Below are 12,608 nucleotides of genomic sequence, written 5' to 3'. Positions count from 1 at the left end.
AAACGTGCACTGTATAAATATTAGTAAAATACTAAGATGTACTACTAGTAAACTAGCTTTTTCAAAGTGGTAGAGAAAAAAAAAAGATAGCTTATTTTATTGTTATTTTGTGTCACTTATAGTTATAAGTAGCTTTCAAGTTTCTTACAATATTGGTTAATTAGTAGCAAACTATTGTTCCTGACCTTTAGCCACATTTTTCTATTTAGTTCATGATCTATAGTTTATGACTTGAGATGAGAACCTCACGCGACAGGAATATCTCACGTGACACTCACATGCTAGATTTTTACCCTTATATTCTTGAACCATCACACATTACATTCACATCTTTTAAAAAAATATATTGCTAAAAACTTAGGTTAAGGGAGATTCAACAAAGCCACAGTCTAATGGATTAAATGATTTTATGCGTTGTTTGAGTAAAATATTAGAAAACATTTAGCTAATTTAAAAAGGGTGTTTGGATGGTATTAGGTACTAAATTAAAATGTCCAACCATGAGAGATTTGAACCGAGCTCTCGTGAGTAACAGCTAGATATTACAGTGCATACAAAGACGTAATTTGTGACGGTAGTAACGTCTAAACCAGAGATGAACAATGGTGAAAACACTTGGTACAAAAATGTGTAATCACTAAAAAGTGTGTAATTTTTGCAGTCTACTTATTACACAGCAAGACAGAGCCTTTGCACCAAAAATTGGTATAAAGGAACAACACCTAATAACCATCATTCAACGCACGCCGAGAAATGATGGGTGGTTATTGAGTTTTCTGCTGAAATAACTCCCCCGGCGTAGCTCAGTCGGTTAGCTTTCTTTATTATATAAATATTAAATTTCGCAAAAAGCATAATCATGATCAAGAAGCGTTCTTTCTACTCTTTTTCTTGGCGGCTTTGGCAATGGCGTTTGAAATCTCCCGTTTCCGCTGCTTGTTTTTGTTGCAGTTGGATTTGATGTCGTTGCACGCGTTGTTATCGACTGCGCTCGGCGGCGAATCACAACTTTTGGCCTCAACTTCTAGGGCATCCTTTACAAAGAACTTTAGCCTCCACAAAGTAGTTTCACTCTGCATTGAGAACCGGTCTCTCTGTTATCACTTTGGCGGTTTCTTTAATAGGGCTTTGTTTGAAGAAGCAAAGTGAGGGAAAAAAAATGGCAAAACCTGGGCATTGATGTCGAGGTCAACCTCTTCGGCAGTGGCTTGGAACCCAGGATTGCTTTGAGCGACAATCTCCAATACTTTGCAAAGTCCTTCGGGGGACAATCTGGCAAGAGCTTCACCGAGATTTCTCTTCTCCTCTACCGAGAATTTCCTGAAATGATGCTCTGAATAGATTAAGCGATTATTACTATGGATAAGATTATATATATATGATCGTATACCCTCGGTCGTTGATATATCAACACCGTACCTGCAGTTTTGAACAACCATTTCTCGAAGTTCTTCTAAGTGCATATCAATCTCATACAGCTGAAATGACGATCATGAAAATATCATTTCCAGGCTCATTTAAATAAGGGAAATTCCACAAATTTCTCATTTTTCAGATGATAATTACCTGAATATCTCAAATATTTCATAAATATTTAATTTAGTTTTAATTTCTAGACAATTTTTCCGTTATGTTAAATGAAACTACAAACTAAAAAAATTAGAGCTGTAAAGAGTTAATATTATAAATTTAAATAGAATTGGTGTTATTTTGAGATTATTGAAACTAATAATATTATAAAATGCTCTCCTATAGAGTTTAGCGAATAATGGAACTCTATATTTAAAGTTCCACTATTCACTTACTCTAGAGCGAGAATATTTTGTCACACCACACTTCATTATAAAGTGGGTTAGAGATGCCCTAAACAACAAAGAAAAAACTGTAAAAAAAAGACATTCTTGAAATATGAATGCGAACCGATATATTCTCGACGAAGTTTTAAAAATGGCTTTTCTCTGGTAATTTCCACTTTAAATAATTTAAACATATATGGGTTCAGCGTACCTCATGGCTTACTTCTCTGGCCATTTTGGCATAAGCAGCCTCGTGAACAAGCTGCTCATTTAACTGCGCCTCTTCTTCTTCGGCTTCTCGCCTTTCTTCCTGCAAGTGTGAATATCTATCAATCGCAAAATGATAAAAACTGATATCTAGATGAATCAGCAAATACCTCTTCGATCACTTTAGGCAGAAATTGAAGCCATTTCTCCTCGAATTTTTTAAGCAAAGTGTTGGCCATGACATGAACGTTACTTCTCTCTTCGTTGTATTTCATTGCGTTTTTGAAAACCAATCTCACATCCGCGCATAGCTGTCTGACATTCTTATACCCGGTTCCGTCCTTCGCCTCCATCTGATTTTTTATGGTACTGAAGTCCATTGGCTTGTCAATAACCTATAAAGAGACATATCCAATGAGTCAATAATGAAGATATATTATACTCTTTAGAAACATGAGCATAATTGTGCAGTAAGAGGTTCATATCACAAACAGGCTACTTTTTGTTTCTTACAACCGGGCTTCAGCAGAGTTTTAGGATTCCCCTATTTTTTTTTGGCTCACTATGATTTTGAGGTTTTTCTAAATGCTTAATGCTTCGTCGATAATAGCAGCCTTTAATGGATCACATGTCACCGCCAAGTGGAATCTTAGTACTATCAAAGTCGACTTTGACTGCCTAAAAATCAGCCTCAGGTCTTGCCCTTTTATGGGGGATTTGGAGAATCCAGAAAGACCGAGCACATCAACATTGGAAAAGCGAACAAAAAAAATCACCATATCATCCAACTTAAACTCGTGTGATTATCTCCCACCCAAACTCTTTTTTTTTTCCCCTTGCAATCTACCTTTCTCTGCAACTTGGGCTCTCTGTTGTTCCCAAAATTGCACAAGATTGTACCATCACCTTATTCACGACTCCTTTATTATCGATCTTGACAAATAACTCACTTAATACTCTGGTCATAAAGATCTCCATTTATGTTTCGCCTAGCACGTATTCTAGTCCTACGTTCAAACTTCTCCAACCCGATCTGCTACTTGCTGGAATAAACAAGCTTTTGGTACCCCCTTTTTCTACCTCTAGGATTTTGATACACCCCTAAATACTTTCTAGAATAGTCTTAATTCATTTATGGGCCTATATAATGGGTACCTCTCGAATGCAATCAATCATCAATCAATTAAATGAAATAGTTTATAGTCTCTCTCTCTCTCTCTCTCCCAAACTTCCCTTCACACGCTACGATCTTCAGCGAGGGTCATATCAGATTCCCACGCAAACTACACGAAACGCAATTACTGATGCTGTTTCCCCAAGTAACACAAAACGCAAACTACACGAAGATTCTGCTAGTTACAAATGTGGTGAACTCAAGTACCCCAAGAAAGTTCTTAGAGTAAAAAGTTGAGTCTAGAGTGAAAATTACTAACACACGGGTGAGAAAGCCGTGAAAGAGACAGAGAGTCGATGATGAACGTCCTTAAGTCTCGGTACCTAAACTACCAAGTTTGAGCCTTGTCTCGGACATTAATTTTTTTTTTTTTTTTTTAACTAGAGTTTACTCATTTGATCCCACGCCTGACCCAACAACATCTGGGGAACTGGAAACACTAGCAATTGCTAGGTGGGTACCTTAGAACGCAGGACTCTTGGAAATAAACCACGAACCTGACCACCAGACCAACGCCTCTTAGGTTGTCTTAGGCATTATTACCATGGCCAAGTTGTGTAAAATTAAAATACTGAGTCATAGCATGAGGGAAGAACTATGACAAAGCGTGAGGTGGACTATATGACTGTACGACAGTGCAGTGAAGTCGTGAAACTTAATGCTCAGAGAGTAAAGTTTTATTATTTTTATGTACTTGTCCCGTATAATAACCTCACTGTTAAGTGACTAGTCAAACAGTTCCATTAATTTTCTGAATACGAACGTCTCAGAAGTATTACTGTGCATCCCTGGGTTGAAAAATAAAACGATATATGGGGTGCCTCTATAAAAGTTTTATTGGATACAAATAACTAGAGTTTAATATCCACATCAAAGGAGTTCACATAAATCAATACAATGGACATCATATGAATTTAAAGAAATAAACTTTACCTCATAGTAGTCATCCAAACCAAGGCCTTCAACATCCACAGGCTGCATAAAAGGCCATGCCCACTTATGCCGTGTTATCTGGTTGACAAATCCAGATAAAAAAAATATCAAATTTAAATACCAACAAACCATTTGGGTATTTGCACTGTAAGAAACTAGCACACAGAGAAGCAAAGGTAGACTCAAACTAAGAATACAAATCTCTAGTGTAACACGTCGAAATTCCATGGAGAATATCGTTTTCTGGAAATAAAATCAAATAAGCTCAACTGGGTGAACAAACAAAGAGTAAAAAAAGGGGAAAACTATCATTGAAATCCTCCGTGTTATAATGAAATGCTCGATCATACCTAACACTTTAAAGTCGCCCACAATCTTCCCTTCCGTCTTCTATTCATTGTTACGTTGATCTTATGTATTATTAACTCCTAAAATATAATCCTTAACTCGTGTTAATTTACCCAAAAAAAAAATATATATCTGTTCTGAAATTTTCACCAATGCTCGAGAGCTGCCACTCGGGCAAATTAACAAAGAAAAGTCAATAAAAAAAATGTCGAGTAAAAGATAAATTCTTAAGCATAACATTAATTTAACAATGAACTTAAAACATAAAATTAGCGGAGATGCCTGATTCAAAATGGTGCTAAAGTGACGCATGAGGTCCTGCATTCTCTTTGAGGCGGCGGCTTCTCTTCTTGACGAGTCTATCAGATGCTTTCTCAGTCCCGGAATGTGTTTCTCCTTTTCTCTGTCCTTTGCTCCGGAGCTGCATTTCGAACCCTTCGGCGGCTTCCGATTCGTAGCAACGGAGAACTGTTCTATCTCAGCCAACTGCTGTTCAATCTGAAAAACAAGACACATAGCAATTACTTTTTTTTACGACACGGTCGTCATATGAAAATGGAGGCCAGTGGTTTGGGAGGGACTCTCACACCTGGTCGACCCTCGTGTAAAGTTTCTCAACGCAATGCTGATACGTATCAACTTCTTCGCCGTTCTCGTATCCATTGACTGCCATGAAACCATTATCATCGTCCAACGCTGGTGCATCCATTAAGCTTACCTGTTTTAGCTGCGGTCAAATACATCGTAAAAAAAAGGGTGATGTAACTAAATAGTCAATTTAAAGTTATGAATTTGCAAAATAGTCAAGGTTTGTCTTAGTTTAGTGAAATAGCAAAAATGTGCAGTAATCTTGTTTCAAATTTTTTTTTGAAATCAAGATTAATTTTTTTGAAACTGATAAATTACTTATAATAATCGTCAAAAATTTTAATCTTGACTGTCAACAAAATTTTGAAAATGTAAATTTGGATATTTTGCTGAAAAGTTAAAACTTTGATTATTTTACTAATAAATAAGTTTCAAACGACTATTTTGTACAATTTCTCTCCAGTCCAGCCAACGAATCAACCATTTCAATAGTTTCAAGCATTGACAGCCATGAAATGGCAACAAAAAAAGAGTTTGTGTTCCTCTTGATTTCTCTTGCAATAAGTCCAGTAAGTGAAAGAACGCAAGCATTTCTTGCCAAAATTCATCAGCAAAGTACACTGAATAAACCCAACACACGTGAATGACTATTTTTGCAGGGACTGAAAATTCGAAACTGAGATCGTCCAGTTAGTGAGGTGTAAAGAAGAAAAATCGCCGGATAACAACAAATGGTGTTTTCATGAATTGTCAAAGAGAAGGCCTTTGCGATTATATAATAGCACGATAAAAAGTATCTTGAGAGAGAGAGAGAGTGAGAATTAGATTACCAGTGAATATGAGAATGAGAAGTGTCGAAAGCGCACGAGCTGTGCTGTTTTGATCTCGCTTGCGCTGCTCAGGGCTTCTCCTCAACGGCGCTGTTTTTTCTGTTTCTAAGTGTTAATAGTTTTTGCAAAAATGACATCAAATGCCCCTCATTTTATTTTTTATGCCCTTTCATGTTTTTCTTTCTAATAATGCCCCACTTTTTACACATCCATTTATCTCCTTGTTTTGGGTTATTAGATTTTTTCTTTATCCCTGTATATATTGAGAATTAGTCACTAATAAACCGTTTTAAATAACCAATTAAAATTCGAGCCAAGTTATAACTCATTTTAAAAAATATAGTCAGATGGTTCAAAATCCATTTAACATCTTCATACAACGTGTTCTTGTTAATGTTATTTTTTGGGTCTACACTCGAGAACGCTTGTGATGTTGAAGGGACGGACGTCATATATCAAATGCAGTAAAAATATTGTTAAATTATTTTTGTAGGACTCGAAAGGGTCGTTGTTATAAAACGGAGGACCCTATATGCCATTATCTCTTACGAGTCTTAGAAAAGAAGAGCTCATATGGCAAGAGTGAGAGCTCGATCGACGAGAGTTTGTTTGACGCATGTTTGTTTGAAGAAGGCAAGTGTTTGTTGACAAAGGCGACCGTCCATTCGGTGAAGGAGAACACTGCTTTGGGAAGAGCTCGTATAGTGAACGTTCGTTCAGAGAGGGAAAGCTCTCCTTCGGTGAGGGGACCGTTCATTTGGCGAGCTTCTCTCTCTCTCTCTCTCCCTCCCCCCCCCCCCCCCCCCCCCCCCCATTTCTTTGCCGAGCTGGAAGCAGAATTGTTGTCTTTGTCATTGCTAGTCTCATTTATGCACAACAATGTCATAAACCAATGGACGAACAAGTTGCTCATTAAACTTCTACAGTTGTTGAAGAAGTCTTATCCGGCAAAAAACACAATTTAAAAAAAACACTACAAGGTGAAGGCAATGATATGATCCTTACCAACAAATGTGATAAGATCCAATAACAATGATTGAAAAAGACCCCAAGATCTGCAAATGACTAGAATATTGAGACTTGACACAATATCTTGAGAGATAAGAACCAAGCCTACAACATATATGACGCCACACCAAGATACTCAAGATGAACACTTAAGAATCGTGATGATAAGTCAAGTTGCTGAACGCCACAAGAAAACTTGATAAGTTCAAAAAGTCTTTTCAAGAACAAGAAAGACACAAACTCACATATATTTCATTCAAAGGGGAATGTATATATGATTACATTCACCTAAACACTTATTTATAGCGTTGGAGAGGCTTTACAATCAGCCAAAAACTTTTTTCTCCAACAACTCTAAAAACAACATTTAAGACACTAGTAATAAAAACTGAAACCAAAATGCATATAACTCTCGGTCCTTATAACTTTGGAACTGAAAGTTTTGCAATAAAAACATACAAATCAACACACTAAATATGTATAAACACTCCAAATTCGTCCAACTATTCTGAGTGGTTACAAAAGTAACTCCCAAAAAAGTGAACAACCTTATTTATTGTTAAAAAATGTGGATCCAATGCCTAGAAACGACCAAGGCATTCTGATTACTCTTTAGAACCTTAGTCATTGTAGGCTCTCTTGCTTTAGATTTGCTTCAACATTTGGCCCAAATGAGCTAACTTGTTGAATCATTCCATTTATAGCATCTTTGAATTGTTTGGCCTTAACCCTTGTGATAGGCCCACAAAGCAAACTTAATGAATCACTTGAAAGTTTTATTCTAGTCATATCATGTTTACTTGCATTCATTTGAGTTCATTGATCACTTGCATCCACTTTAGCTCCTTGATTCTCAAAAAACTTAGTCATAAAATACTTGTAAGAACATAGAAATACTACAAAAATACCTAAAGAATCGTTTCAATTGAAGTCCGAGAACGAGCAATTTGTACGTATAAAACATACTCATCAGAGCTCCTGCTCTATTTATTGTTAGCTATATTGCTAAAAATAGACGGGAATAATAAGACAAATTGCATAACTAAATTAAATAAATAATCATGAACGAAACTAATAAAAATACATACATAGACATGAGAACAAGATAAATAAATTAAAATAACTAAACCAGATATCACCAAGAAACCGGTAATGAAGGGAAATGGAGAACACGTCGAGGCTTGTTTGACAATTTTTTTAAAGCGTTATTGCTCTCCCACCGGGTGTTGGAATAACGTGAGCAACCGCCTCTCAGGATACAACGACGTATGAGAAGAACAAAACATCAACTTGTTCATCTCTGGCGAACTTGAACGCATGCCAGAATACTACCACCTACATTGAGAGAATTGAGAGGAAAGAAGTAAATATTTTTGTGTGTGTAAACTCTAGTTTCAGCCATTGGCTTGGCTCATTTCTCTACTGCATAAGTTAAGGAGAAACTCTCATATTTCTCCTCTTTTTCTATCTCTTTTGAATGAGAAACCATTCAGCCTTTTATAGGCTTAGACAATAACTTATAGACATTTTGGTTAATATGCTCATTCAAACTCATTACTACATGGTAATAATGGGCATAGGTTACAATATCGAAACAACCGTTCGAGCATTGAACAACCCAAGGAACCAAAAAGGTTACACAGTAGCAATTTAATGGCCCATAATGCACAACAACATAAATGTTATTTTTTAATCAGCATAAAAGCCAAAAACGTCAGCCAAACCATAGCCTTCAAAAGCCATTGTATTCACAAAATTAAATACTCTTTAATTTCATTCAACCACACTTTATTCCAACAATTTATAAAGGTTTTTGGGTCGAGTATGTGGGGTGATCAGTCTCACGTTCTCGACGGTTTAAAAAGTAATCGTTCCCATGACGTGCGTATTGGCCCGACCTTACCCTTAAGCAACTTAGACAGTTACTTTAGGCCTCATATCTTTTGAAAATTAATAGGCCCAAATAAGACCTATTTTTGAAAAATCTCTCATATATCTTAACTTATTCGCGAGTCCCATCTTATCACATAAAATATATTTTTTTATTTTATTTTTGTGCGTCAAACTCAAACCATCATCTCTCTCTTTTTATTTTCATAGGCCCTATCCAATACTTTTTGTGCTTATTTAATGCTCTCTCTCTCTCTCTCTCCCTCTCTCTCTCTCTCTCTCTCTCTCTCTCTCTCTCTCCCCATCCCTCCCTCTGAAGTACACTCCGATACAATCTTTTTGCTTAAAGTGTAAATACCTTATAAAACAGTCAAAGAAAGGGGAAAACCCTTTCTCTCTCTAGAAACACACCTTCTCCCACGTAGATTTAGGGTTTCAAGCTTTTCTTCTAACCCCCCCTGGGTGTCTGGTCACCGCGCTGGTCTTACCAACGGTGTGCCTCTGACCTGGGGGGAGTTGTACCCGCAATGGGTTTTATTTTTATGGCTTAAATAAATTTTCCCTCTCTTGTTTCTACTCTCCGATGCCTGGCCATCTCTTCCGCTTGTCCACTGCTGGGTGGCCTTCGCCGGCGAAGCTTCTTGGCCACGCTGAGGTCGCTCTTCTCTTGCTTGGGTTTTTTTGCAGGCCGAAGTGGCGATGCAGAGCCATGGATCCTTTTGATGGGTGGACTTAAGATGATTTTGCTGGTGAACCCCGCCACTATCGAAGATATCATCGTGGTGATTGCCATCCCCGAAGACATGAGCTCTTCTTTGTCCTTGGATCTGGAGAAGGACCTTTGGCGCTCTGCCTCAAAGTCTCTCACCGGCCATCGTCTTCATCGAATACGGCAGATCCTCGTTGTGGCTTTTTTCTCCTCAGATCGGCGCCTTTTGGCACCGTCGCTGCCCCCGACGGTCTGGACTTTCAGTTGCCGACTTGTCACCTCTAATTCCGCTCTCTTTGTTGATGATTTGGGCATGTTTGTTCACGCTGATCTCGGTTCCACTATTCGCCTCGGTAAGGGTCTTTCTGCTGTCAAACATAGGCCACCAACACCAACCTCAACTTTCGGCTCTTGGGGGTCGTTTCTGTATGAGGCGGCTAGTTGTTTGTGTTGGAATTGATCTAGGGTTTAAGAAAAAGTTTAACACTTCCGTAAGCGGTGGAATTTTAAAAAATTTCTTTTGACAAGTAAAACGATTTTACTAACCTAGACAAAGAGCAAGCACATGTAAATAAAAACTATTATGAACATAAATAATTTACTAACCTTTTTAGAAGCTTGAACGTTGAGAAGCTTTTGGAAAGTTGCAACGTTCGTCTCCCTTGCAGCACGTCTCTCTTCGTTCCTCTCCAACTCGAGCAACCACGGAAGTTTCTATCACTAAATCACTCGAGAGAAAAGAAATTAGCGAGTGGAAACTTTTAAACACGACGACTCAAGAACAAGTCTTAGAGTCGAAGAGCTAAAACACTAGGTCAAATGAGGACCTAGGTGCCAAAACCAAAAACGAAATTGAATAGAGAAAGAGAGAGGAGTCGGCCAAGCTAGAGAGAGATGCTCTCAAATCTCTAAAACTTGGATTGAATGAAATGTGAAGAATGAGGCTCCTATTTATAGGAGAGGTCTCACCTTCTATAAGGTAGTTTCCTTTTCTATAGAATATCACATATTCATGAGCCAATTTCCCTTTACCCTTCATAGAGTCACACGGCCAACATAGGCTTCAATAAGCCTTGGATTTGTTTCCTATTTTGTTCCATGCCTTGCCTTTGACTCTCTGTTGGCAGAATATCCTCATGCATGCATGGGAGATTTGTTTCCTCTTTTTCTTTTGGCAAGTATCTTGATACATTTATGCACAAAATATTCTCTCTTTCTCTTAGGTATTTGGGCGCCCAACATCATTCTAGAAGGAGCTTCTAGAAGCTTCTTCATTTGTTCATGACAACATGAGAAAGACCCATTAAGAATTTTCAATAAAATTCTTATGAAATGAAATTAATCAACAAGGCCCAATTAATCTAATTTGGCCGAGTGACATTAAGTCATCAAATGACCTTGTCAAAAAAATTATTGACATTCATTTCATGTTATGTCTCAAAAAGACAAAAATACCCTTTTGACAATTTTCGTTCTTGTTTTGACTTAGCTTCCAGTTTAACTATTCCTACTCGATGTGATTTGTGACAGTGATCTCATGGATCCAAATGAACAAAGCTTGAGCTAAACACTTGGACTCAAAAGTTCACAAACCTTTTCCAAGTTTAGCTTAATATCAACTGACTCCACTAAAGAGTTGACACTTAAAATCTCTCGGTTCAAATGAATTTATTTTCTACTCAAGAATTCAACCAAATTATGATGAGCGGATCCACTGAATATTATCTATGTTTACCCTTCACGAATATCATCAGCTAGTCGGGATTTACGAAATTACCATTTTACCCTTCTAGTTGTTATTTCCTCAACTCATTTGTCGCTTGTGAATAAGTTAGAAACAATGTATTGACGAGGAGCTAACAAGTCACATTGTTTCATCCAAAAGAGTCAGGACTCAATTTGGACACTGACCAGTTCATTTATTCACATTCCAAGGAACAAAGCATGAGGTGATATACATTGCATTTCAACAATCTTGTACATGAATTCCATATCTACGAGAACTTCACAAAGTTACTCATGACATCTTCACTACTTAGTACTTCACCAATAGGCCCTGTTCAGAATCACATAGTGAGTCCGAACTCAAGCTTTCTCAAATGAGAATACGTAAGTTGTGAAATGGCATGTCTCATTTCAGGATTAAGGTAAGCACGATGCAATTCATACGTAGTGACTTCGAGACATAAGAGGTTAAATGATTTGTTCTTATTTTGTCTCTAGAAGTGCACTGGTCAATTCAGTACCTTCGGAAGATACCTAGAAGAACTATAGAGTCTCCAACTCTCAATGTCCCATAACCAGACATCATAGATTCTCCTAACAATCGTACTGAGGTCAATAGTCCTTTGACCCTTAGATTGCGAATATATCGTTTTAAGCAAACTACGAAGAGTTTGTTCATGCAAATCTACATTTGTCTCTTCGTAAGTTGTTAAGTTTGTTTATTGACTAAAGACTAGTGTTTTATCATAAAGCTTCAAACAGACAAGGAAGAATGAATGAACGTTTCAACTTTTTATTAATGAATAAGCAATTACAAGCAAGAGTCTTCGTGAGACTTTATTACATCAAATGTATAAAATAAAGACTACAACTCTTCTTGTGGGTACCATTGACAACAGTTTGTGGGTTCATGATGGGTTCAGAGGGTGATTCCTAGATGGTGGTGCTTATTTGGATTTTGTTGTAATTTAGTTTTTAGTTAGCTTGTTAGTAGCCTAGACTTTGTTGGTATGTCCATCATTCTTGGGTGGTTTTGGTGTCCTAGAGATGTTTTTGACTTCTTTAGGATGTTTAGTTCGAGTCCTCTGTTGGTATTTTGGCTGTACAGGTTCTCGAACGTCTTCCTCTATGACGGGAGGTCCTCGAGCGTTTTGGTTCATCTTTTAACCTCGAAGGGTAATTGGAAAGAGTCATTATTGTGCTCGATTAATAGTGTGATCAATCTTCCCCTTGTCGGAAGTCCACACATGATGTGCGTTCCCTTGTTGCTAGTTTTGAATCTCTATCGTTTTGAGGATTTTCTCTTCTTTGATAGAAGATATTCGAAATTTGTACTTTTGGGTGATATACCCTCTCTCTAATAGAAGCCTCGAGCTATCGTTAAAAAAAAATACTAAGTA

The 12,608-nt window shown here is 37.4% G+C and overlaps 1 protein-coding gene across 1 annotated transcript; it reads right to left on the bottom strand.

The window, feature by feature from the left end:
- Positions 1-520: 520 nt before the first annotated feature.
- GTE6 (general transcription factor group E6) lies at positions 521-6,002 on the bottom strand. Its single transcript, XM_089602199.1, has 9 exons — positions 5,877-6,002; positions 5,048-5,185; positions 4,741-4,956; positions 4,111-4,188; positions 2,174-2,398; positions 2,008-2,106; positions 1,420-1,478; positions 1,170-1,320; positions 521-1,073 (listed from the first exon to the last, which is right to left on the bottom strand). Exons 2-9 carry the CDS (start codon positions 5,165-5,167, stop codon positions 864-866), a joined length of 1,158 nt encoding a protein of 385 aa, XP_089458325.1. The 5' UTR covers positions 5,168-5,185; positions 5,877-6,002; the 3' UTR covers positions 521-863.
- Between the last annotated feature and the right edge of the window lie 6,606 nt (positions 6,003-12,608).

The sequence above is a fragment of the Urtica dioica genome, chromosome 12 (assembly GCF_054948205.1).
Source record: "Urtica dioica subsp. dioica isolate 48M chromosome 12, U.dioica_male_clone48M_v1_H2, whole genome shotgun sequence".
NCBI classification, from domain to species: domain Eukaryota; kingdom Viridiplantae; phylum Streptophyta; class Magnoliopsida; order Rosales; family Urticaceae; genus Urtica; species Urtica dioica.
The sequence above is the reverse complement of the archived record's forward strand: the minus strand, read 5'-3'. Positions and strand labels throughout refer to the sequence as shown.